At 45.0% G+C, this 27,421-nt stretch overlaps 1 protein-coding gene across 8 annotated transcripts; it reads right to left on the reverse strand.

Annotated features, from left to right (window-relative positions):
* Positions 1-5,196: 5,196 nt before the first annotated feature.
* Positions 5,197-27,160, reverse strand: EOGT (EGF domain specific O-linked N-acetylglucosamine transferase). 8 transcript variants are annotated; one of them, XM_019499730.2, is made up of 17 exons: positions 27,090-27,159; positions 25,949-26,042; positions 24,811-25,035; positions 24,019-24,119; positions 22,475-22,583; positions 22,276-22,370; positions 21,322-21,426; positions 19,894-20,000; positions 18,448-18,551; positions 15,798-15,890; positions 14,669-14,740; positions 14,430-14,516; positions 13,229-13,297; positions 11,304-11,365; positions 10,192-10,311; positions 8,804-8,906; positions 5,197-8,429 (listed from the first exon to the last, which is right to left on the reverse strand). In XM_019499730.2, exons 3-17 carry the CDS (start codon positions 25,018-25,020, stop codon positions 8,283-8,285), a joined length of 1,584 nt encoding a protein of 527 aa, XP_019355275.1. In that variant the 5' UTR covers positions 25,021-25,035; positions 25,949-26,042; positions 27,090-27,159; the 3' UTR covers positions 5,197-8,282. The 8 variants fall into 8 exon arrangements, with proteins under 8 accessions (XP_019355275.1, XP_059572064.1, XP_059572066.1 ...); XM_059716081.1 differs by having other exon boundaries at positions 24,811-25,068; positions 27,005-27,091; XM_059716083.1 differs by lacking the exon at positions 27,090-27,159 and adding an exon at positions 27,005-27,085.
* Between the last annotated feature and the right edge of the window lie 261 nt (positions 27,161-27,421).

Genomic DNA, 27,421 nt, shown 5'->3' on the forward strand with positions numbered 1-27,421 from the left:
GAGAGGTCGCTGCAAGCTACAGCACGGCAGACAGTTAAAATCCTTCCTGAAATAATCTGTAGATGCACCCTCCACCCAAAAAATCCAAAAAAAAAATCAGGGATACACATCTCCATTCACCAAAGCAGCAAAACCCCAGTGCAATGAGTGGATTAATCATCTGGATTTGATCATCATTTGACGTAGATTTGTATAGCTCAATACGGGATGCCAATTTAAAAAGTACACTGGCTCTTGGTCTTCCAAGCAGTCTCCCCCACTTCAGAGTTGTGCCCCCCCTTTTGACTTCACTCCTTTGAGCTATTCACCTAGAGCAAAGCAATCCTTTCCCTTTCCAGAATATCCCCAGGGGAGCACTGCTGGCCCTCAGGTTTGGGAAACGACCTTCTCCTTTCGCAGCCACTAATCAAAGCTGAGTCTTCTTGCTTCCTGTACGTTAACTACCAGGATCCCCAACCTGCCTAAAAAACACCCAGACACTCAAAGCTTGAGAAGTTGGCCTCACCTGTGTAAGCAAGCAATGGGAGAAGTGGTGAAAATCAATCCTCTCCCAGTCAGCACTCTCCATCAGACACCCAGCAGACTGTAACACCAGTACGTGGCAACTTCCATTGGGAAAAAAAGCAATGATTTTCCTTGTGCTGAATTTCATAAGCATTACCATGCCCAGTGTAGTTCTAGGTACAGGACACACTACCCATCTGCATCAATGCTTGATATGTATGAACCGCTTGCCTGAAAACTGGGCAAGTTGCTCGGGATTTCGTTTGGGCTGGACATCCACCTTTAGTCTCCATTCAAAAATCCCAGCCCCTGTTGCTCCATTTTGAGTATAGCCACTCCTGGCGATGTTTGTATTATATCATGTAAGAAATTCAGGCTTTGGCTCATCTCACATTTATTTAAAAGAGGTGACCATTTGATTGCCTTTTACGTTATCTTTCATTTTGTTCAGTTGGAGAAAGTCAGGTGCCCGATCTTTCAAGGTGCTGAACTCGGCTTTCACCGACTGTAGCAAGAGATGGGAATTATGGATGCTTTTCACCTTTCAGGAGACCATCCACATCTTGGAAGATCAGATCGTATGTTCACATAAACTGCAAAGAGCGCAAGCACATATGTTAATCCAATTCACTTCTAATTCAGCTTTTCCTTCCTATTGCACATCACCAAGCTGCTTGGAAAGACTGAGCCAATCCATCCAAATACCTTCCTTCAGAAACAAGACAAACCAAAGCCACTCTGCTGCTTTTCTCTCATCATAAAACCACGGTAAGAAGTGAGAGCTCTGTCCTCTAGCTTTTTACTCTGTTTTTGAGCATCCGTCAGCCTGCATTTCTAAATCCAACCACACCAGCTGCACATGCCTCAAACACAACCCCTACTGAACCAAGCGGTAGAGATAATTACGTAGGTGACAATACAGAATAGCTTGTGCAACCTAGGGAATGCTGTTGCATAAATGGAAATTAAGCCCCCCTGCAGAAACAGGAGTTATGGTAAGTGCTAACAAGTGATGGTTTAGCACAAAAACACTTTTTTTATAAGAAAACGAGGTGCAGCACTTAGATAGGAAGGTTCTCTGAAAAATCACTTCTAAGCCCGGCTGCATTTAGTTTCCAAAGTCATCCAGGGACTAAACACGTAGGTGATGTTAGCCTCTGCGTAATACTATATTAAATCTGAAAAACTGTCCAGGTTCATTTTTCCCCACCATTGCTCCCCACAAACAGGAAGAAAGATAAAACAAAACCATCATTGGGAGGAGTAGTGGCTTTATTGTACCTGCCTGTGAACAGACTTTTTGAATTTACAATGAGATAGATCCCACTTAAACAGGGAAGATGGGATCGGGCATTTGGAAGTGTTCTAGTGCCATCTAGTGCATTCTCGTACAATTGTTAGTGAATACACAAGCACTCTCTGACACAACCTGCAAGTCAGATGTCTATTCTGAGACAGAAGAGTTTCAGGCACCAACAAGGCCCGTTGTGGCACCCTTCGTGCTTTCACCCCTATTTTTTTTAGCCAAGTAACAACTTGGACACCAGTCGCCTACTCTCCATTTCCAATCCCTTCCACGTCCGTCTGGCTGTTGACCTTGTTTGTGCCTGGTCTTCGCTCGTCAGCCAGCTCGTTTTTTTATACATAAGGATTCTTTAATTTTTCCCCTCCCAGCCTCAAAACACCATTGGTGTACTGCATTGCACTTACCCCTTGAGCTCTTGGGATAGCAGCTTATAGCTGCACCAGTTTCTCCACCCTCCCAAGCCCTCCCACACCAATCAAGTTTCCAGTGCCGCTGCCTTCGTGCTGCTGGTAAGCACTGAATGCCTCCGCTCTTCCTCTACTCGACCTCCTCGCTTCCTAGCAAGGGCTTGTGATCTCAACTCCATTCTCCTTCCCTTTCACCTTGCTGCAGTGTTTAGACTGGGCCAGTCCTCCATCTCGTAGACCTTGTCCTCACAGCCCCATTGTCAGGATCCTCCTTTCCTCTGGACCATTCTTACATCTTTTCCTTTGCAACTCCCCCGCACATCTCTGGGAGCTGCCAGGGCTCTGTTCTTGGCTGTCATCGTCTTCTACACACTTTCTCCCTGATGTCACCTGTTCATGGCTTGCAGCCATCCCTATGCTGATGACTGACACATGCAACCAAGCCCACAGGGAAGCTACCAGCTCCTGGAGTTTGTTGCTTGAAAGCACCTTAGAGCCGAAGGTGAGGTCTGCATGCCAGAGAAGCCAGCATCTTTCCCATGAGACAGAAATAGTGCTGAAGGAGTTGGCTGGCAGTCAAAGGAGAAACAGCTGAAGACTTGGTGCAATAAGGACACCGAGGTAGCCGGTGTGGTATCTGGTATACTTTGGTTTGAGATGGATTCGGGCCACTAGCATAAAGAACTAGACTGAACTAGGAGCTGAGCTGACTCTGGACTGGGCCAGCCCGGGGCAGATGGCAGAGGTGGATCCAGAAGGGGTGCCCTGGTGCGTCTGTACCTCTTTCTTACCATGCCGCAGGACCAGCGACTTAAATCCCAAAGGAGGTAAAAATTCCCCACTCTATCCCTCCACATTCAAAGGCACGTCCCCTTTCCTCCCATTCCCCCTTCCCTGGCCTGCCACTGCTGGTGTCCCAGGGCAAGGAGAGGTCCTGTCTTGTTCCACCTTCACAGGGGTGGGCTCAGCCTAGGACTGCGGCAACAGCAGCAGGCATGGTCCCATGCCTCGGTCCCGGTGAGTGCAGCCCCTGTACAGCTTGACTCGAAGGGGACATTGCAAACCCCACCAGTGACAGGCAGGGGAGGGGGACATAGGAGGGGACAGGAGGGCAAGGGAAATTCTCTCTTACCTTTGGGACTTAAGTCTCCAGCTGCTGCTCCTAAGATGTGACCTGTCCACCCTGGTCAGAGGCAGGGTGGGGGGGCAGGCTGGAAGCAGGGGGTGAAGCCTCACCTGCAACTACACCTTTGTAAACCCTGGATGTTTCTGGTACCAAATAGTCAAGGCTGCATGTGCAAAACATGAACATCTCCTTCCTACTTTGCCTGATCAAACCAGATGCCAAGCAGCAGCTTGCTGGATCCCAGGTTCTGTAGGGGATCAGGGATCTGCTCCTGCTCCCTCTGACCGCACCTGTCTACATTCACATAAGTCTGGACAAGTAAGCCTAGTAAGCAAGGTCTTCCTCAAACCAATGAGCAGATGCATGTCGGAGTATATAGTGATTGGGGCACGGGGGAGTAGCGTGTTTTCATAGCCGTGCTCCTCCTCATGCTGTAGACATGCCCAGAAGTCACACAGGAGATAAACCTGGGTCTCCCGTGTCCCAAGCACCTGTCCTAACCACTACAACAGCCATCCTCTAACTGCCTTGGAGAAAGTGTACAAAGGTGGCCTGTTGTCAGAAGCAACAGGCTGAGATTCAGGAGCGCAGAGTCCGAATTACAGCTCAGCCTCAGATGTCTCGTGTAAACGTGTCTCACTGAGATCTACTCGGGCTCCAGTCCCCACCTTATAGAGGACACCCTTGGAGTAAAACCCATTCACCACCAAGGAACTGAGGCAATTTATAGACATTACGTTTTTCCAGGTTTAATCTGGACTACTATATACACGTGGACATTTGTACTCCAAATTAAAATTGGCTCCAATCCGAATTAACTAATCCACATTGAACGATCACAGAAGTAAATGCAGACTCGGGCAGTCCGAATTACGCGATTGAAACTGTATTAATTAAATGTGTGTATATATGGTGTAGCTTTTAGGAAAAATAGTCCTTGAGAGCTCAGATAAGCATTCTGTAAAATCCAGATAAGCATTGCAAATTTGGGTTTTTGCAACGCAACCGAAGCTATCCCCCCTGCCTCCTCCTCAGCCTTTACAAAGTCAAACGTGCCAACCCCACCTTACAGTGATTAAATATCAGTGTCCTGACTAAACCTCCAGCCGTGCCCAAGCGTAGAGGCTACTAGTCTATAAGGAAGGGGGCCAACCCCCTTGCTCATCTATTAACCCTTAATTCAAATTGCAATTTGATTCAAACTGTGTGAGGCAAATCAGTTAATGTGGTTTAGAAAACGATGAGCATGTCTACAAATGGCCTGAGATGCTCCAGAGCTGAGCACCATATGAGTATCTGACAGCCAGCTCTTTCAGGTTAGGGAGAAAAGATGCTCCTCTATAATACAAGTGCATTCAAAGGAGCTAAGATAAAAATTTTCAAGTTGGCATGAGTTTAAATAAGTTTTCAGTGATGAGTCATATTGGAATTTAAATATGAACTATAAAATCCTGGGGAAAAAAATAAATCTATAGCACCTTCCTCTTTCTTCACACGTTGCATCCTTCTGGGTAGACCAACAGCTGCCTCACTAGCAAAACTTTGTCTTCAGCTCCTCTCACACCAAGCGCGTCTGAAGGTACATTTCAAACCTTTAATTTTTCCATTCATGATGAAACTCGAATGATTAATGGTAGAAAGCACCCATTATTATTCTTGTTTAATTAGGTTTAAAACCTCATCACTTTAATATTTACGATTATGTTCTTCAGATGAATTACGTCGACATGCCATTGCTCTTCTTGCCACAAATCACACCTTACCCGTACTAGTCTTCCAAGGCATTCAGCTAATAGGACTTAAAAAAAGACATGTTGAACGTTGGAATAAAAGCAGAATGGGAAGCCAGAAACTGTGAATCCATAAGTGACTCTTTATTGCAAACCCCGATCTCGATTTACATTAGATACTGGTCACTGCAAGTTTGGAAACTTGTAAGACTGGCAACATCAATCTTCATTTTATATTGCAGATGCCACCATGCTGCTCACAGGGAGAGTAACCCAACCAAGTGTGAAGCAAAATCCATTACAATATTGTGGAGACAAATATCACAATGAGTATCAAGGAACAAAATCCTTGCATGTGGCCCAATGCTCAAGCCTGGTAAAAATAAAAATAGGTTTGGGGCATCTTGGATTCCTCTAAATCAGATTCCCAACCAGACCGAAGTCTCACTCTCCCTCTGTCTCAAACCAAAGATGCTAAAAAGATCAGCTGAACCAAATCCCTACCATCATCCAAATATTGCCCAGAAATTGGGTTCCTGGTTATGTTGTTTCTGACAGAAGCTTCTTCCAATCCCATCCAGCCTCAACCTATTGCCAAATTTCTTTTAAAATTTAAAAGGGAGAGTCAGAAAGGTCAGCAATGTTCGTGCTATATTCCTCTTGACTAAACAAGGCCTTCAGGGCAGAAAAAGTCTCCCCATGTGTTAAGTATCAATATTAAAACCCAGAGCTGCTCAAGATGGCTAATTTGGGATGGTCTATTGGGCTTGTTGGCTGGGTCAAGTCCCAAGTTAGTAGCCACCCTGGTTCAAAGTATGTGGCCGAACTGGATCTTCAGAGAAGTAATAGGAGCCACTGTTTATGACCCCACAGGATGTGCATGTGCTTACATTTACACACCGCATATTGCCATCCACGTCACCAACGCTATCCACAACATGTGCCGCTGCACCCACAAGCATATACACAAGTCTTCATGGAAGGAGGCCCCAGGACAGTATCCCCACAGTCCCCTCTGCCAGCCAAAGTACCAGGCTATAGAGTAGCCAATGCAAGCACGTGCACCATTGGCAAGTCAGTCCCAGATGTTCAGATCTGCCACCAAGGGGCTCAGCCAGTCCCACTGCTTTGGTCCACAGTGACATTTTCCTTCTCGACAAACGCCAGGCCCCGAGAACCTGACAGACGGTGATCAAAGACGACTTACAAACACGTGTTCTTTACTAATACTCTCTCTTTATATAATCTCAAACCACGTATATTTATGCACGTTTCATACTTACAAGTTTTCCTTGTTCTTAAAGATTTAAAAAACAAAACAAAACCCTGATACATTTACTGGCTTAGTCTTCTTTTATACATTTTTTTCCTTTTTAAAAAAAATGAGGTAAAATACAAAATACAGTCATTCTGTATTGCTCAAATATTTGTATTTCAATAAGGCATTTTTCATGTCAAGAAGTGCAATTTTGCTTCCACAGCTCTTTAAAAAGTAAAATACCTTTATCTGTCAGTCACCAAATACCCGACTCTAGGAACTGCACCAAATATCTTAATGCATTCTGTTTTCAATCCATCTCGCTTTTCCTATACTCAGCTTAAGGTCAGGAGAGATCTATATGAAAGTTATGCTTATGGTAATTCATCTTTACAGTTATAGGCAGGGCAGTAAGCTTATCTACACTCTGTGAAATTGCCTATGATTGTTAGAGAATGGAAGTCAATAATACCTACGGTTATATCACTCAAGTGTTTACACTTCAAGTATGCAAAAGCAAGAAGGTTTGGGTTTTTTACAAGTATATACTCTGCTTCAAGCCACTGAGACATGATACAATTATAAAAGAAAAATGCCATAGGAATTCATCAGGAAAAATCCAGCGTATAACAAGAAACTGTCGAGTATCTGTCCAACTCGGTCCTCAGATACTTCTACAGGTTTGTACACCTAGCTGTGCTCCCAATGAAGTCAATGGGCATGCTTCATGAACTCCTGCAGGACCTGGACCTTAGCTCAAAAGGGAGTTTTCTAAAGGCCTTGTTTGGCCCCCACTGAAGCCACCGACTTCCACCTGCACGAGCAGGACTTTCAACATCTCTCCCCATTTGTTTAATATTGATCCCATTCAAGCCAACAGAAAGCACCCCATGGAGAACTGGCCCTACCACAGGAACAATTTTTTTTTGCACTATAACTCCAATTCAAAGCACCTGCATTTGCTGTCATATTTGCCCCACGCAACCCACAGCCCTTTAGCATCTGAAGACAGACAACAAATAGCATTTTCTGTTCGGCCTTCTGCCCCAGAAGCGCTGTTTTCATGAAATGCGATGAAAACCCTGGAATTATCAACTACCTAAAAGTCTGTACCACGAATGTTTCCTGCCCTTTGAAAGAGAAGCCTGACATAATCCAAAGCCAGAACTTTTGAATAATTTTTAAACTGTCTTCTTTTTTGGAGGCAAGAGCCAAGTGAACTACTGCTGCTTTTAAGACTCTTAACTAAACATGCAAGGCACGCTACCCTGCATCTTGAAAATGCTTCCAAGTTTAAAATGGGACCCTTGGGTACACGTTGTATCAAAGAGCGGCTGTTAAGGTTTACTTTAACTGCTTTATTCTAACAGGTATTTTTACAAAGGAACAGCTTAAAAACCCATAAGCGATAGGAAGTCGATTCCTACTCAGGTATTTAATTTGTAACACGTACGGTACTACAGCATAAAAGCTTCAAGGCCAAACAATACCAGCACCAAAGGAGGAAGGTTGGCCTTTCCTCCGTACTCTCCTCCATACCACAACCGACTTCAGAAACACCCGTGTGTTAAATCTCCCTGCCCCAGCTTGCTCCTCTGGACGCACAACTTGCTGCAAGACGAAAATTAAAACAAATCTGATGTGAAACGGGTGGACGTTCAAATCTTTGTAAACACAGGACGAGCAGCTTACGATTAGAAATGCAAGGGATCAGTGTAAAAGAAATCTTGATAAATAGACATTACATACAGACAAAGACTCCTATAATAAACCTTAGAACTGATGAGATATAACAATACTGAACATTCAGAGCATTTTTGTCAGTGGATAATGGGGGTTCCCCTCCCCCTAAAAATTAATATACATTTATATCCACCAGCTTTTTTTTTTTCCTATTTTGCTCATAAAAATAAGAGTGTTATTTTAAATAATTTTAAATCTGGAATCTGACCTAGAATTCATCATGTTTTACCCTAAACAGCCACGTCGAATGCTGTGATACGTGATTGGCAGCCAAAAGCACAAGGTACATAAATTCTTCCACATCGAAGGAGTAGTTAGTAAACTTTGGATGTTTCCCCAGTGTCGGGTGGTGTCCCTGGAAAAACAAAGTAGGTTTAAGAAAGCACACAGGCCACGTCTTTCATTCGAAAAATGAGTCATGAATTGAGCAATCAGCATTTTAATGTATAATCTCAAATCCATTGATTTCCCTTATAGCAACGGTGTCAGTAAGTAACGGTGTAACAACAGTGTTATTGATGGCTTGTACTAATGGCCAATTAATTTCATTCCTCTTCCTCCCCCTCCAGCTATTAATACAAAATGTCTCCTAAATCAGAGGAAAGTTCATTTGGGCTAGCGCACAGATATCACATTTCACATACACAAATGAAGACAAGGAAAACAAATCTACTTTTAATTAATTAAAAACGGCATCCTCCCCCTTCCCCCACACCTGCTATGCATTACCTGATCCTGAGGGAAGACTTTGTCCTTTTTTTGCCAAGTGATATAGTGAACACCTCTGAGCCTTGCTAAATCCAGATAACACCGTTCATCTTCACAGTTGTACCTAGGGACATGCAGAATCATACAGTTACCCTCAAAGACTGCCCTAAAATACAAATACGCGTTGCTCATTTGTAAGGCAGCAAAACCCCGAGCCAAATTCTACACCTTAGACAAACTCATTAATTGAAGCAGGATTGCCCAGGATAGAAATCAATGCTCTTAATGAAATGCAGTACACTTGTCCTGTGTATTTAGAGTAAGGATGTCTCATAATGATGCTTCAGAAGAAATATAGTGAAAATGGCAATCCCAAGGCAATTCAGGTAGAACAAACTGCACAGAGCTGTGCTGGAATTTAGCCAGGACGGCGGTACCAAGCACTCTTACTCCACTAAATAAATCACAGGAACTTCAATAGTCAGGGCTGGTTCCATTTCCTCACCTGATTTAACTCACTTGGATAATCAAAACGCCCTCTTCAGACATATTCAGACAAGAGTGGTACGTGGCGCTGCAGCTCCACACTGCACACACCACTGCATATCATGCACGCCGCATATGCAATCATTCCCTGCACTGCTAATTTGCAGCACCGGAGGCTGGGGATTTGACCCCAGGAGATCCCAAAGGTCCAAAAACCCATGCCTAAAAAAAGCAGGGCAGCACATGTGGCAGCAGTGCATGCCTCCCAAAACGAGAGCCTGGCCAGCCGGAGCCCACTCTTCAGCTGCTGGCCAGGCTCCCTGCTGCAGGAGCGCTGCAGCTCCTGGAGGCCCCCAGGAAGAGCTGCTGGCCCCAGCCTCTCCCACCTCACCCAGGGCAGCATGCCACACACCGGAGCACGCATGGCATGGGAGTTTCCTGAGGACAAGCAGCAGTAGTGCACATTGTGCCGCTACTATTTGTCCACAGGGAAATGCTCATTCCCACTCATGGGAACATGCCCTTCTTGGCAACATCAGGGTCTTTTACCAGAACAGACCCACTGGGAGAATCCAACCCATGTTCCTCCTCCTCTTTTTTTAATTTTTTATTTTTTTTTGAGTCTTCCCATCCGATCACTGACTAGATGATTCCCTGCTTAGCTATGAGATGTGATGAAATCACGAATAAGGATTCTTTCAATCCTCCATCCAGAAGAATAACCTTCACCCAGGACCTTATCTAAAGTTTCAGCCCCAAAAGGTGAATGTTATGAACAACTGAAGGACAATGGTTATAATGGAAACATGCAGACAACCCAAGAGCCGTTACTGTTAATGCTACAATACCAAGAAGGAATCGTTCCTCAAAAAGGCATGGAACAAAAAATCATGTGTTAAAATAAACTGAATAAAAAGACTTACAGCTCAAAAACGACAGCCCAGTCTGGGAGAAAGAGCAGATGGGTGAGTCCAGCTCCATGCATGCCAATGAATATATCGGAGTTGTGTGTGATTCTCAACTGCTCTAAAAATGCAAGTTCCCTGCAGATAATATAACACTTGTTAGCATCCAGAATGCCTCCTTGTCTTAGCAGAATTAGCTACGTTCAAATAACATAAAATTCACTGAAGGGTAATTCTGGAAAAAAGGACAGTGCTCCAAAGCACGGATATCTTTGCAACAACAATCCCCTACACTACAACCACTCTGCCCAGCAGCCATTCACCGTGGGAGAAGAGACAGCACGTTTTCAGACCTTCGCTCTAACAAGACTCTGCTGCAGACTTAAGACTTTCTCAGGTACGTTCTCCGATTAACCCTAGCAATGTGTGATCATCACCTTATGTAGGGACAGGCATCCAGCTTAGCCTCAGGCATCTGGTGTGGAGGGCACTAGATGGAAACCTGGAGACTTTGATTCAATTCCTGGGCCTCTCGCTGACCTGCTGTGAACCTGGGCGAGTCATTTCAACTCTTGGCCTCTGTTCCTTTGGGATCTGCTTGCTTAGACTGTAAACTCTCTGGGGCAGGGACTGTTTGCACAAGGTGCATGCACTGCCTAGCACCTCCACTTCAAATAAAGCGTCTAGGTACCACCATAATATATAACGATAACGGGAGATCTTACACCCATGAGCATGCAATGACAGAAACAAATAACAAAAGAAATGACCACTTGACCTACTAAAGGGACTAAAGAGAACCAGTCTTTGGTTTCTGCCTCTCAGCTCCCCTAAGGGTTGGTAATGTTGGTGATCGGCAGCAAACCCAGCAGCGGGACATGAACACACTTGCTTTGGAGGATTTAGGAAGGTGAAGTTCTTCAGCCTGGAGCTCGTCCAACTCGACAGTCATTCTTGCAGAGCCGGCTGTGGGATAGGGCATGTCGAGTCACTTCCCACAGAAACTGCTTTTATACTGACGGCTCTTAGGTTTTCAGAAACAACCAGGCAGGAAATTCTGCGGAGGTCTAGATCTTAACCACCACGAACAACAAGAGACAGACAACACGATCCTCTCCCCACATACGTACTTGTACTTATAATCTACTACTTTGACCTCAAATGATGAGACCGTCTTCAAAGCGTTGACAAGCTAGAAAGGAAAGAGTAAGATTTAGTGGGGTACCAATGTTACTTCCTTTTCCCCAGCCCCCACCTGCTTTCCACCTTCTCCCCACATCCACAGGGAATGATACTTAAGAGTGCCTATTCCCACTGCTGTAATGAATGCTTGCTTTCCAGTTTCTGCATCTCAGGTCCCAGTGCACAGGATAAGTGCCTGCCTAAGCTTCTGACAACATGGATATTCCTTCGCATCGCCCCATCTACCATTCGCCGCCTTCTTGCACATCGGCTGATTATGCGTATGGAAGTACAGCACTGCTTGCACTTTTGGAGATCACTGTTTTTTATGTGAAGCCTTAGCACCGGATTCTGTACCACTGAAACCACTAGGATTTGAACCATTGCCTTGAAAGGGGCAGTCCAGACTCTACGGGCCAGATGTTTCAAAGGTGTTTAAGTGCGTAGAGATGCATCTTAGCTTTCAGTAACTCCACTGCAAATCTACCGAGCCTCAATCAGTTCTCACTTCATCCAGCTTCACAGAGGTATGACTCTGTTCACCTAAATGCAGTAAGTCCCGATTCGCACAATGTGCTGAGATGAGAATCTGGCCCTCTTTAGGGTTAGAGGCCCATCCAGCAAGGTGTTTAATGCCTAAACTTCAAGCACAAGAACAAACCAAATGAGGTGAGCTTTATGAACTGCTAAACCTAATGCCACATGCTGTGATTAAATTTTACCTTGCAGCCAACGTAAGAAAAAGTGCTCCTGTGAGGTCAAGGCCTGACACTGAAGCCATCTTCTGAAGTTTATTTGCTACCAAACCTACTACCTCGGTCATCAAAGGAGAGCTCTGCAGACCCTTCCTGGGATACATCACCCAATACAGTTCATTCACATTCAAACTGCTTTGAAAACATGTTGGCCTAGGTAATCCACTGTCCTTAGTATACAGGTCCCCTCTAAATAAAGTATCGTGCCGATGGTCAAAACACATGGGCATTATCACAACAGCTCTTAAAGACAACAGGGTGCAGGAGGAGAGAGATGGAGTCAAGAGTATTTTTCCCCTACGAAAGTACCATCAAGAAAAGATGCTAACCTCTCTCTTCTTGGAATGTGTCCATTATAAAAGCACGCTACATAAGGCAGCAGAGGGGAGGCAGCGTAGTCCAGTGGATAGGGCCCGGGACTGGGACTCTGGAGATCTGGGCACTGCCACTGACCCGCTGTGTGATCTTAGGCAAGTCTCTTAATATGTCTGTGTCTCAGTTTCCCCATCTGTAAAATGGGGATAACAATGCTTAACCCACCTCTGCAAGTCACTTTCCGAACTAAGAATGAGAAGCGCTAGACGTTGCCATTTTATCAAAGGTGCACCTTGACTGCAAAACACACCCAGTGACCTGTGATTTCAAGATGCAGGCTACTTTGAAAGATTCAAGTATGCCTACTCAGTGAGAGCTACCTGTAAACTTTAGTCTGTAAGCACAATTTGGAGTATTTCATTAGTCTGCTGGTTTTCAGCACGGACCTGTCAAAAAGTCTAGAGTGAAGATGCACCAATAGGAACCTGAAAGAATAGTAGTCAGCCAAGCAGAATTTAGCTTTAACATCATATTGTGGCTTTGTCTTATTGTCTGAAGAATGGGTACATCTAATTTACCAGCCCTACTGCCCATCCTTCACCAGGCTCCAGATATATTTACAAAGCAACCAGGCTCAGACCCAGGGGCATAGACACGGATACTGGTTAGATGGCAACTCTGCTTACAATAATCCTAGAGCTGAGCACGTTTATTCAAGAGTTATCAGACAGTAGTAAAGCCCTAACTATTGTGCCCAACAGGTACATGTTGTTGTTGGTTTATTTGAAGGAAAATAACCCAACCTCATTCTGGTTCAGTATTTTCCGGTAGTCTGTACTGCGTGCAAGTATCGTGACTCGAATTCTCCCATCCTAAAAAGACAGAAGCGGTGAAACATCTGTAAGGCCCCCAAATAAATCAATAGGTCTCCTATGATTAGTTTTAAAGGAAGCAATGGTTTGAGCAATAAAGTGTGTTTCCTGCAAGTAAAGTAAAAGCCTCGAGCTAAACAAAAGTTTCAAGTATTCTCTAAAAAAAATAAAATAAAAACTTCTTGCAGCTACTAGAAATGGAATAATTATTAACTTACCTGCTTCTGTTCAAAAAGAATTGCCGCACTACCTGCTAAAATAGCATCTGAATGCAGGAAAATTGAACAAATCATCTGTTTTCTAAGACCCCTGGAAAAAAATTATTTTGCCCATCTACCAATTCTCGCTCTCTTCCCTTCAAAGCAGTTGGGTCCTTTGGGGTAAATTTTCCAAGTGAAGTAACAAGATTTAGCCACAGGACACCCATTAGTGACAGTGGGAGGCGACGAGCTAAATGCCCCTGCGACGTGTTGAAAGCATGCCACTTAGTGACAACGTGCAGGCTACTGTCTGGTAAATACTTCCGAAAACCAAAAGTTGTTGTAGTTATCAACACAACTGCACCGAGTCTGCAAGCTCAGAGCCAGGCTTAATTGGTCCTGTTCTACCCCCCAAGTTGGCCAGGACAGTGAGGCTTTAAAGAGGCATAACCTAAGCCCCTGCAAAAAACAAAAAAACAAAACCAGACACCTTGCAGACCTTTGCCAGCTTCCCTCAATTAGGCTTCAGAGCAGTGCTTGATGGTGGTGCCTTCTGGAGCTCATGCATCTAGGCCTCCTGACCTGGAAGGGCATTTGTTTTTGTGCAGGGATATATGGATTAAGAGTGGGGGAAGGATGGAAGGGAAGAGACTGGGGAAGGCAGTAGCTCCTCAGCATTACAAGAAGAGGTTTGAAGACTTCTCCAAGGGGAGAGGACAAGGGAGTGCCTTTTATTTACACGCTCAGGTGTAGACTAATGGTGTTGATTGACCAGCTGCTGAACAACAGGAAGAACCAACACAACCCCGTGACAGACAGACTATAACACCTACTACTCTTCCCTGCTAGATACTGCTACTTTTCTGGGCATGAATGATGATGGCTTACAGAAAGGACCTGCAAACTCTAAACCCAAATGGTATCATTCCTACCTTGGGTCCTTCTTGTGTGATATTTAATCTGTGTAACACGTGCTGGGAAAATGCTCTGAATAACCCAGTACCGTGACAGCCAGAGATCTGAAATCAGAGAAGTGATTGGTAGTATCATAAGATGCTCTGCTTGCAATCTACCCTCAGACTTTGTTTGCCAACACTGGGAAAACTCAAGCTCTGGAACAATACATATGTGGATGCCTAGGCTCCACAGCGGCAGGATAAAAAGGACTCACCAGTGGCGTATTATAAAATAAGCCATAGCGCATTCGAGGCAACAACGAAAAGACTGCTTCCTTGAAACACACCTGAAAAGAGAGAGCATTAACACGTAAAGGTCACACACCTACAACTGACTGAACAAGGACATCTTCCATACTCATTCAATGCACACAGTATTAATATTGAAAAGCCCCCTTCAGCTCCAATCAGGGACGGCCACTAAATTGTACAAGAAACAGTGGAAATGGTTGGAATGCGTCATCGCCACCCCATACAGTTCTCACATTAGGGGTTAGTTAAAATGCAAAACTGAAAAGACCAAATGAGGAGCAGGGCAGGAGAAGTAGGTAGACAAACATTTGGTACAATCAGCTGCTTCAGGCATCTATAATCACAGGTGGCCCTGTCTTTGTAGGGATCTGTAGACACCATCTGCTAAAATACAGGTAGGTTTTATCGTTTCATAGTAGTTTAGGGTCAGAAGGAAGATCCTCCTACAGAAGGCTTTTGTGGAGGAAAAAGGGCCCACTACTGTGGGCTACAGTTTATCAGGGCAGGGAGTGGAGATTAGAGAAGATTATAAATGTCATGATATATGTATGCATATGCTAAACTTCCCTGCTTCTTCACAAAGGGGTGTTTTTGGAGTGCTCTTCCCTCGGTTGCAAAGCTAAAGGTTCAGTTACAGTGCTGTCCGCTCTGACACTACCAGTTTTCATATATATAAAATATAGGATATATATTTCACATATATTATTTCATATTTCATATATCATATTTCAAGTATTATATATGGATTATATTATATAATACTTGAAATAGGATATACATTTCAAGTATATTATTTCACATATATAAAAAATGGTAGTGTCAGACCGGACAGCACTGTAACTGAACCTTTAGCTTTGGCGCCGAGGGAAGAGCACTCCAAAAACACCCCCTCGCGTAGAAGCAGGGAAGTTTAACATATGCGTACAACATGTGCAGCCACAAAGAACTAGCTTACAACCTCGGTTTTCACCTGAAGGAAGCCCTGACTTCAATTGGTCTAAAATATTTGTCTGTGAAAAGGCAGAAAAGTTCTAGCACGTCACCCTGATTACATACAGGCTAGCAGTTCTGGCTTAACATGCAATCCCATACCCTTTTGGAGTCAAACGTTTTCAAGTGTATTATTTCGTAGTCCGTAAATGCCTTCCATGTCTCACTGAACAAGTCTCCATAACCATACGAGCTCTAGGAAGAAAGACAAAAAAACAAACGTATGCACACCTGTGAGTAAATGAATGCATATGAAAGAAGCCCTCGCTGAATGATGGTGAAGTCTATGCATTACATTAGTTTCTTGCATGGGCTTTGTTACTTTAGTAACTAAGAGCCAGCCTAATATAAACCACAGTCATGTAGAGCATCTAGGCTGATCCTTACAAGTGTACAGCAGCCTAATATGAGATAAACAGGCCTATAAACTCTAGTCTAGACCAAACCCAGCACAAGGGCAAGGGGAGGGTGTAGCAGGCAGCTCTTGCCAACAGAATACCTCTGGTTGTCACCTACAACCCCCACTTGAGCAACTTGGACACCTCCAACCCTTTCTGGAACATAACCATCTCAAGGTAGCCATGAAAGACAACCCTGTCCTGGCTTTCAGGCAGCCTCCCAACCTCAAACAGCACCTCTCCAGCAGCACACTACTTAACTCCTATTCACAGCAAGGGACCAGACCTGGCTTCAGGCCTGGATGCTTTTAGAGTCCCCTCTTCAACAGAGACCACATCATCATGGGACTGAATAGCACGGATTATAACACCCGAGGTTCATTTACCCGCTCCTCGACCCATGTCTCATATGCTGTCTGCTGACTTCAGACTAACAAGGCTAACTACCTCTCTATGCTGAGGTGAAGCCTGGTTGTCAATGTACATGCAATGCAGGCATTTGAAATGAGAAGCTGTTAAATCTATTTTGGATCCGCTAAGATTTAGAAGTAAGCCTAGCACTTAGTGCTGCTGTGACAGCTAGCTCTTCCAGCACGAAGAACATCCACCATGCCATGCCTTTTGGTGGACAGACCTTTGAGAACCAGCTACTCCCTTCCAGCCAAGAGATCAACCTCCTCAGCTCAAGCAGCAGAGGCTTCTCCTGCAGCTCCATAACAGATCAGCAGCATCTAGAAGGCAAGAGCATCAATGCTTCCTTGCCCAGTGCAGCGAGATGGGACATCAGAAACCTGAGGCAGTCTGCTTAGAGCACGTACGCTGCCTTGCGATGTTGCAGCTGTTCAGTCCACCTCATCTTTAATGAGAGAGGAATACATTTTCCAAGATCACTAAAAACAAAAGACTAAAAAAGCCTACAAAACAGAGGCAGGGTCCAGAGAAAAAGAAGAGACTCTAAAGGATGGCATATTTCATTAGCTGGGAGCCTTTCTACTTTCACGACCCCACTTCTGCGATGAAGTTTTAATGAACTGCGGGCTGGATATAACTCACTAGCAATAGAGGAACTGCTTTCCCAGATCAGTAGTGACAGTCTCATCTTCAAAGCTGGGAGCTCTGCTCCTCCACAACAGAGCAGATTGTCAGGGAACACGGAAACGTCACTTCTGCACGTATAGGACAGGGGTTTTACAAGCGCGTTCCCTACTTACTTTCTGGCTTACTTCACTTAAAAGCAATGCTAATGAGGATAGAACAGCCGTGCTACAGTAGCTAAGAAGTATGCACATATCTAATTATGTTAAAAGGAAAAAAAAGGAGGGGGGGGGGAAAATGCATAATAAGCTCAAGACATTCTTTTAATAATCAAACAGTCCCAGCAAATCAAGCAGGTTCTTGGTGCCATCATCTGGTAGTATAAGGGAATAACACTGGTGTGTAGACTCAATAAGTAAATTCATATAAGCAATGCACACCTTTCTACGCTGCACATTTCTGAAATACAACACAACATTAAGATAGCAACATCCTCAATAACACAGGAATTAACAGGAAAAGTAGCCCGGTTGTCAAAAGTCCTTCACAATACTGTGACATTTTTGGCCTTTTAAGATGATCTTAGGCATGTATTTACATACACCTACACAGTCCTGGTGACCTTAACATGCAGGAAGAGGCGTGATTATTTTAAATGGATCTGCTTCCAATATATGCTAGTGTTGGAAAGGACCTCAACAGATCATCGAGTCTGACTCCCTGCCTGGGCAAGAAAGACTGCTGGGATCAGATGACCCCAACCAGATGCCTATCCAGCCTTCTCTTAAAGACCCCCAAGGTAGGGGAGAGCACCACTTCCCTTGGAACAATATATTAGGGCGCATATACACGTGCAGCAAGATTGCTCTGATGCGCTGCAATTACAGCACGTCAGAGCAGACTCAGTTAATCGAGTGTGCTGGAGCGTGGTTCTTACTGCGCTCTAGCAGACTCTAGTGTCACATGTATCAGCGTCCCGTGCTGAAAAATGGTGGCTTTAGTTAAAGCACCCCTGCCACCATTTTTCAGCACGGGGACACTGATACACATGACACTCTGGGCACTTTAATTAGAGTAGTTCTCGGAGCCACTCTAATTAAAGCGCCTCCTCTTCCACACCAGAGCACGTGTATAAACGTCCTTAGAAAACCTTAAAAACAAAGTTTTTATCAGATGAGTCAGAAGCATCATATTAAGTGAAGTGCCGGAAAGATTAGCTTGTAGTCGAGCTAGGACACACAGCGGGAACACAGACAAGAGCAGATGTGCTATGCTGTATCTACGATAGGACTGCTCCACACCTTTCCAGAGCTACTTACCGTATCCCACATGACAACATTGACATCAGTGCCGAAAGAGTTGTTAACGTGCTGGGTGATGTAAAGATTGACGAAGTCACAGAAGTGATGGTACATATTGACACCTGAGAGGAGAGGGAAAACATTTGTTGAGATCAAATAAAGCAAAGCCGCATTCATTCCTGTTTTTGTGGATGAGCATGTTGAGTCATTTCCTTTTGAATAAGACAGGTCTTCACCCCTGCATACAGGTCTGTTGGCAGTTTACATTCGTTTTCCCATTCGTAGCACTGAGGGCTTCCTATACCCCTTATAGTGGAAGTCAGGGAAGAAAACACTATGTCTTGGAGATTACTTAAACCACAGAACAGCCAAAAGCAGCAAGCAATAAAATAAATGTAACTTGTCATTTCAAATTAGATGTGCAACTGGTTTCTGTTGCATCCTAAAGGAGCTACCACAGCACAGATCCTTTGCTTCATCAATGCCCAGTTACATGGGTAAGTACCAGTGTTAGGTCTTCTGTAACTGTTTTCAGGGCATCAAAGTCAGCTCTGCCTTGACCTCCGTCCTGCAGGGCTGGGGATACTTGGATGCCGTTGATCCCAGGTTATTCCTTCAGCACCAATGCCAAAGCAGGGATCAGCTCAGCAGACTCATTCAGAGTGCTTTCACTCGCTCCTGTTTCAAAAAGGGCCTAACAATTATCTGAATGCTAAACTAAAAAGTATTCAACTCTATTAATGTTATGCCTCCCAAACAGAGCATTAGAAAGGGCTGACAAATTACAGAAGTGCAAACCATTTACAGTAGCACAGTTTTCATAAAGCCTTCACGCCTTGGCTGCCAGAGGGATTTGGATATGGTGTCCAGTAGCAATCACTAGGACTTTTGCAATCAACTAACTACCTTGCTTCACACCCCGCAGCTGCTTTTTAATCAAACATGAAATGGCTCTTTTTATTTTAAGTTATAAAGTTGTGCATCTAAAGGAACTAAGATGTTAAGTTATTTTAAGTTAAGTTATTTAAAGTTATTTAAGTTGTGCATCTAAAAGAAAAAAAAAAAATCAGGCAAGCAACAAAATTGCTTGCCTGATTTTTTTTCCTTTAGATGCACAACTTACTTCCCCCATATAGTTGTTATATATTCTATATGTGCAGAAGCTGCAGTTACTAAATTCACACAGCAGAAAGTAAGTTATTTCTACTCCTATGATATGCAAGTGCTATTAAATTAGTCACCAGCAGATAGCCACCATGCACAAGGAGTGGTCTGACAAAGCACAAGTTGGATTATACTAACCTCACAAATTTTGTTTCTCTATGAAAAGGGAATGGAAAGTGTTCCAAAATGTGTGTGCGCCATGTACACAAATAATGCAAGGTGTAACTCAATACACTACATCAGGGTAACCCCTTCTTCTCTCTCACCACGTGATGCAGAAAAATACAAAGACTTTGTTACCTGCATCTAATTTCATGAAGTAAGTTGGCTTTTCAATAACAATGTCGCATTTCCCGTCTTCTATGGGTCTGAAACTCAGGGGAGTAAATGTCTGGAGTTCAGCAAACCTGGAAATATTCATGCACAGGTCACACATCTGACCATGAGTACCAATTCCGCTCTTAAAATTCGATGTTCGTTAGAGGAAATTGATATGATGACTAATATTCCCTACGTTGAATAACATCTGACAATTAAAATTAATTTCAATTGAAACTGATGGTTCTGAGGCTACAGGCTTCAAAAAGGTTAAACTCTGCCTTTGATCTCAAGAGTCGAGCAGCATCTTTGATCTACAAGTCAAGGCAGCAGAGAACTGAGAAAACCTTTCTGTCCACCCACATGTCCAGGCTGCAGCTGATGCAAGTACATTAACCTAAGTACATACAAGTCGCACGTGTTGATGTGCATTTAAGAAGGCACTTGAATGCCAATCTGAATATTTTGCTAAGATCAACAACCATAACAGCACAGCTGATGAATCTGACGCTAATTAGGAGAGATGTCTATGTCCCCTGGAGCTGGATGGGGGTGTTCAGCTGATGGGACTGAAATTACCAAACACGAGAGACAACAGCTCAGAGGGTCCAGACAGGAAGATCCAAGAAACTCTGGTGTAGCCAGGGGATGCCCGAATGGAAACAGAATGAGGAAGAAAACTGAATCCTCAGATGCCTCCAGGTGCAAGGGAACTACTTGCAGTTGCATGGCAGCGGCTCTGAAAAGGACAACCATCCATCTCAGAATATCCAGCTGCCAAGGAAGGCCACCCCGAGCATCCACCCCATCAGCCCAACTGCAAGCCTGTGGGGGCAACCCTGACCATGCAGAACAAGCACGATATTAGCCTCAGTTCAGCAAAAGGCTCAAGTCAAGAGCCCATTAGCTGAATGGAGGAAAAAGGGCTTTTGACCCCAGAGGTACTTTACAGAGGCAGCATCCTCACACCTTTATCCTACCATGCAGCTTGGAAATCAAGCCCTGGATTTCCAGCTTCTAGCACTGTGCCCAGTCATTTCCATTTCACTTCAGAAACCGTTTCAAGTGGTTCTCAAGCAAAAAAAAAAAAGAAAGGACTGCTGCTTTGGGGTCAAGGTGGGACAAGAGCCTTTCCTCCACAAAAGCGTCACATCCGCAGCCACTACAACTTAGCCCTGCGGGCTATTCTGACGTTTGCCCACATGGATGCTTCAAAACTAACTGCTGCAAATAGATAACAGTGCATGGGATGGGATTTGCACTCATTCCTCTTGCAAATGAGTCAAGGTTTTCTCAACACAAACACATTCGCACTAAACACCCCGCTGAGAGCCGCTGGAGCCCAGGAAAGAAAGAGTGAGGAAGAATAAGGTAACTTCACTGAGAGGTGGCCAAGACAGCAAATCTTACCAAGACTGCAGAGGGCTCTTGCGCTGACCTTCTGCCAGGAACGCTCGAACATCAAGGTTGCAAGAGCCACCGATTTCTCCTTTCTGGAAAAAGTCCTCCCTGAACCTGGAGGAATAAAACCCCATCAGCACAATACACCTGACCCCAGTGCAGCAGTTCAAGAAGGGTCAACCCAAGCCTGAAACTCCAGGAGCAATCCAGTCTGCCATTAATGCAATATGGGCAATGCAATATGGCTTAGCTTTCCCAGCTCCTGGGCTCAAGCCAATGCTGCCAAGTCGCAGTTCAGTAAGGTGCTTCAAGTTGAAGTATGAGACATCCCTTTGCCATAACCCAAACTATCCGCATGCTTACCCAAACTGGCCCTGTTGTCTCCATGTACTACATTCGGCCATAACATTTCTCTGATTCTGGGCAGGGGTGGCCATATCCTCACACATACAACACACTTCTTTCCCCAAAAAACAGCTACTAGGAATTGGAGTGCGCCTTATATGTGACAAATATGGTAAAAGCAGGTTCTGCAAAAATATTATATTTGGTAAGCATCCTAAAATCGGTCCGTCTACCTCGCGTGCCCACCCACGCCACTCAATACCATCCAAGCAAGCAGAGGAGGGATTGGATTCTCTCGCCACCACTTCCTCCTTCCATCTTTTGCTTTGAACAGGCCAACTAGACCAGACCTGCAGGCCACACAGACAAGAGACAACCTGCTCTGCGAGTCCTGTCTGGACTTCAGCATTTGCTGGCAGATTTCAGCAGCAGCAATTTAAGCGGCCCTGGAGACTGCAGAGCTGAAGACTTATAGTGTGATAAAGTTTTAGCAGGCAGATACCATGATGAAAGGTGCACCAGATATGCAACAAGTCTCCTTCCCTTGCAGATATGAATTTTGAAGTACATTTTTCCTGCTGTTTCCTCATCACAACAGAACATGAACAATTCAGAGACCTGTCATGACTCCTCTTGGCAGTCCTCAAATCTATGTACAGGTTGGTAGCTCTGCAATACTGGAGGTACTGTGAACAGGTAAGCGAGGAATCCCCCTGGGAGAAACAAAACAAGTAAGGGTTGATTGCAAAAAAATTAACACGCTTACAAGATAGTGCAACCTTCACAAGTTACCTATTCAATACCCCCAAACGCCTACCATTTCCATTGGCTTGCAGTGGGTTCTCATTTCATCCAACCGCTCTCTGACGTAGCCAAAGTCAGCTTGTTTCCAGAAAATCTGCTGAGCCGTCTCAATGCTGTTCGCCCTGATGCATGGGGGAAAAAAATTTGAGGTCCTTCCTTTAACATACATTAGCTTTCTGATGTGTCCCTTTAATCCAAACAGTAGGAGAAAGCCTGAGAAACTGTTTCATTTTTCACTATCCATAGGAGACTTCAAAATAAGCCAGCTATGACAAAATTAACATTCACACATTTTTTAAGCATCGCAATGCAGGGGCTGCTGGGCAACAACGGTTAACAGAAGACCGTCTAGTCCAGGATTCAAAACGTGAAGTAGTCACAACCCAGAAGCGAACAAAACCAGGACAGCAAAAGCAGAAGATACACGGACAGACGGGAGACAAAGACAGCTGGTTACAAAAGCACAGAGCCTGCAGAACAATCCCCACCATGCGCTTCCCTCTGCCCCTTGGCTCATGTACTTTCTTTGTAAGTTAGGTTACTAAAAATTTGCTCTAGCTGCCACCAAATATAAAGAAATACTTGTCTATACACAGTGCTTGGAGAACACAAGCTTATATATTTGTTTTGGAGAGACTGGAAATGGGAAACTTTGGGCCAGAGTCCTGTACAGAAGAGACATGCTTATGCTTTCTACCAAGACATTATAATGGAAGTAACCACTAGGTTTTTCTTCACGCTTGGTTTTAAAACAGTTCATTGCACTTTCTTTAATAAAAGAAGTCAGAGTTAGTAATTATAATTACTTCTGCTTGTTCTTAACTGCAGTAGCCCCTATGGCATGAGTCATATCCCTGAAAGGGCATTCAAGAGGAACAATTATTAGGCAATGAGAGGCCAAATCGCACTCCCCTGGGCTATGTATTTTAGCAGCTTATATAAATAAAATGTCTTGGCTCACCATCATTTGAAAACACCCTTTCAGCTAGCCTGGATCAGGAGATAAAGTTCTCCTTTAAGCTTGCAAGTTCAGTCCTTAGAGGGGATGCCACAGGCTGCAGGCAAAATATGGTCCCCAACTCCTTTGCCACAAGAAGGACAGTGACAGCGAAGAGCTAGGAGCTTATCGTCTATCCCGAAGCTACTACAGAAACAGGGACTGGAACAGAAAAGCCAGCCATGGCTTGTTCTTTGCCATTCAAGTTTCAAAACAGGAAACGGCTTATCGTTTGGATACGGGCAAAAATCCCCACCGGAGGCGAGAAGCTAGATTCCCCAATAGAGTGCAAAAAACCCCAGGCTATCAAAAAGTCATGGCTTCAAACTGCATTATAACCAGGTTAATAAAACATGCTAGCAGCAGGTATGCCAAAGCATGTGTTTTCCCTTAGACTCGCGCAACGAAAAAAAGGCTTTACACGTTACACAGGTTTCCGTAAAGAGCTTCGTGATTATACCCTCTGCTAGGCAGAGACCGCCGCAACGCTCCCCAGGCGACACGAATGCAAAAGCAATGCGGCCGTCCACCTCATCCATGCATTTAAAGAGGAAACTTACCATCCGGTTTCAACATAGTCACACCCCGGGTAACTGAACCTGTGCTCTGGCTTGCAAGATTTCTCATAGCCCCAGCAGGATTTTAGTTTCTTCAAGGATTTCTAGAACACAGAGATCCCCGTTGAAAGCAGCTGCCTGACCGCCAGTTTTAAAGTCGACGTACGAGTCGGGCTTAGTCAAATATCCTGTCTCTTGAAAATAAATCTTGCAGTTTTCTACTCTCTTAAACAGTATTCTCGGTAAGGAACCGCTCGGCTTGCCCAGGCACGACTCAACGCACACGGATTTGACTGGATGTGCGAGTATTGCCACGGATATCAATGTGGCTTGGCATGGTAGACGTTACACGCATACAAGTGTTTTGTTCGATAAGGCCCTTCGAAACTTAAGCTGCAATGAGTCTCACGCACATCTGATAGAGAAGGGCAAACAACCTCAGCCTGGTAAAAACACACCTAGTCATCCTATAATAAAGCTCCTTTCCTATGCAAGAAGTAGTCTGGCATAAAGAAACCTTTTTTTTTTTTTTGGCTGTAAGAGCAATTAAGCAAAATAGTTTCCACTAAAACTTTGCATCTCAAATCCAGGAGTTTTTTCCCCCCTCCGTTTCCCTGACAATACGAGAAATGCAGTTCCTAAAAGGACTCAGCGGGCCCTTAAGGAACGGCAATTCTCATCCCAGAGATGAGCGGCTTATTTATTGGTGAGAACATCGACCGGCTCCATACCAACTTTAACATCCAAGAATAACCACCACCAAAATGCCATTTAGGAAAACAAAGAAATACCTACTTTATATGGGCAACGCGAGTCCTGCTTACAGGCTGCAGCAAGAGCCCGATGGTTGTGCAGAAAGTATGGAATATGCTCCTCTGGCAAGTTGAGACTTTCGTAGCTATATAACGGCGTTTCTGGAAGGTTTCCGACTTCAGAGAGATTTGCATCTTGGGGACCGGCCAGGCTTTCTTGCAGCAGCACTCCAAAGGCGAGCAGCATTAGCATGGCAACCAGCAAGTCCTGCCGTCAGAAAGGAGAGACTATTATGCCCACCTGAAAGCCAAGACATGTAGAAATCACGGGTCAGAAATCAGCCAAATTAAAGTCATACACTCAACCTGGAAGGTACAACTTTACAAGTCTACCTTTTGTCCCAGGCGAGGCAAACTTGCACGAAGACATTAAGACCGGACTGTTTAAAGTATGAATCATTACTCACTAAACATCACTGAGCGTTACCAACTCAAATGCACACAAAGTGGGTGTGCTGGCTTTAGTAAGTCTCCAGGGAGCCTGGGAGTCCAACTCCGGAAACTAAGTATAGTCTGTACGATATCTGGATGGAAGGAAGAATTTCCTTTCTAAAACAGTCTCGTTTTTTTAGGATGCAAAAGAAAAAAAAAAAAAGTTTTAAAATAGGAATGGTGGAAAATGCAAAGCCTTTCTGCCTGCTAAATAGGGAACGCCTTCTAATAGCTGAATGGAAAGACATACAATTCTCTGACTGATATTCAGATGTAACCATGCAGTTATATTTAACACTAAACCATGACTGGTTTTTCAAGCTACATGTTACAGCTGCATGTAACACCAGTAACAGCCTTAATGGAGGGCAAACCGGATGACCTCCCAGGGCCCCACACTTAATAAAAATAAAAATTAATTACACTGGATATATGTATTATCAATATTGTAGTAAGATACTTTCATGGCAGTTTCATGGGTAGGGCAACATGAATTGAAAATGTCCAACTTGCTTATACGTCATCAAAATTAAGCCCCCAAATGACTCTCACGCCCAGGGCCCCAACAACCCTAACGCCACCACTGGTAACACCTTCCTGGAAGAAGAGTCTTAATTGCACCCATTAACCTGTGGCCATGTCATTCGGGTGATCAAACCCGAGAGTCCAATCGCCCGTTTCGGCCCTACCTGGGAATCTGCAACCTGATGAAGCGGTTCAGTGATGTTCCTCCTATCTGGTTGATTCAAGGGGAACCGCGCCAGATTTGCAGGCTGCACAAACCTACAGGGAAGAAAGCACAATCGTGACCTTTCGCACAGGAGCTCTCAAGTCACGTACAAGTCGGCGTCATATAAGCAGATGTGTCCTTGCATTCAGGATGTAACCTATAGATTTGTTAGAGCCGTACTCAGAAGATGACACGGCAGCCTTCCCTGCTCAGGAGCGCTCCCCGGGCTTCCCTAAAAACCTACCTGAAAAGAAAACCAAACTGAATCCAAACAGCACCGTCCCTTTCACCTCACACTGATGCTGAAGAGAAAAAAGACCCCCTTGCTTAACAGTCCCGAGCTCACCTCTCCCCCCCTACAGCCTTTCCTACACCTGTGCACCACCGCTGCTCCCCGCGCCTACATGCATCCGCTTCTGAGCCTGAAGCAGGCTATTTACACCTGAAAGCTTGCAAAGAAGAATTTTTCCAACTATCTGAGTTGCTCTAATAAAAGATATCAGATTCACCCAAAGAACTTCGTCTGCCCATGTCCGGAGACCAACACGGCTACAACCCACACCCGTTTCCCACCCCCATACACTTCCAGCTGCCCCTCACCTAAACGCATGCACCTCTGAGCCCTCCCCACCCCCAGCTGCCCCCCACCTAAATGCACGCACCTCTGAGCCCAACAAAGCGTATTTATTTACACCCAAAAGCTTGCAAAAAAAGAAGTTTTCCCACGATTAGAGTTGCTCTAATAAAAGAGACCAGACCCACCCCAAAAACCTTGTCTGCCCGTGTCCGGAGACCAACACGGCTACAATGCACGCTCCTATTTCCTACCCCCATGCACCCCTAGCTGCTCCCCACCTACATGCATGCACCTCTGAGCCCTCCCCACCCCATGCACCCCACCCCTAATTGCTCCCCCACCTAAATGCACCCACTTCTGAGCCCTCCCCACCCCCATGCATCCCCCCACCTAAATGCATGCAGCTCTGAGCCCTCCCCACGCCGAGCTGCCCCCCACCTAGGTGCGGGGCGGGCAGGTGCACGGCGCCCCGCGTCCCGGGTCCCGGCCCGGCCCGGCGCGGCCCGCGGCGCCCCGCACCCACCTGCAGGCGCCGGGCGCGGGCGGAGCGCGGGGAGGAGCCGCCTGGCCGGAAACCCCCCCCCGCGCCTGGTTGCAGCGTTGCATGGCCTAAGTCACACCCGGCCCCAGCGCGTGTGAGTCATGCAAGACCCCCGTCAGATCCATGCATGGCAAAGCCCCTGTATCCTCCACCTCCCCTGTCCTGGCACATCCTTGCTGCAAGCCCAAGCCGGGAGCGTTGGGGTGGGATTTCCCAAGTTTTGCAAATTTTTCCAGCTGTTTAAGTCGGTGTAACAAAAGAGATCGGATTCATCCCGAGAGCCTACAAATCCTCCCGCTGTGGGCACTGCTGCA

The sequence above is a fragment of the Alligator mississippiensis genome, chromosome 12 (assembly GCF_030867095.1).
Source record: "Alligator mississippiensis isolate rAllMis1 chromosome 12, rAllMis1, whole genome shotgun sequence".
Taxonomy (NCBI): domain Eukaryota; kingdom Metazoa; phylum Chordata; order Crocodylia; family Alligatoridae; genus Alligator; species Alligator mississippiensis.

What these genes read in the sequence shown, in the direction of transcription:
- EOGT (XM_019499730.2), bottom strand. Translation starts at nt 25,020, where the DNA reads ATGCTAATGCTGCTCGCCTTTGGAGTGCTGCTGCAAGAAAGCCTGGCC. An exon ending in GACTATGTTGAAACCGGATG is followed by an intron (nt 22,584 to 24,018) that starts GTAAGTTTCCTC and finishes CCCATGCATCAG; the next exon opens with GGCGAACAGCATTGAGACGG. An exon ending in AAGTCTTCCCTCAGGATCAG is followed by an intron (nt 8,430 to 8,803) that starts GTAATGCATAGC and finishes TTGTTTTTCCAG; the next exon opens with GGACACCACCCGACACTGGG.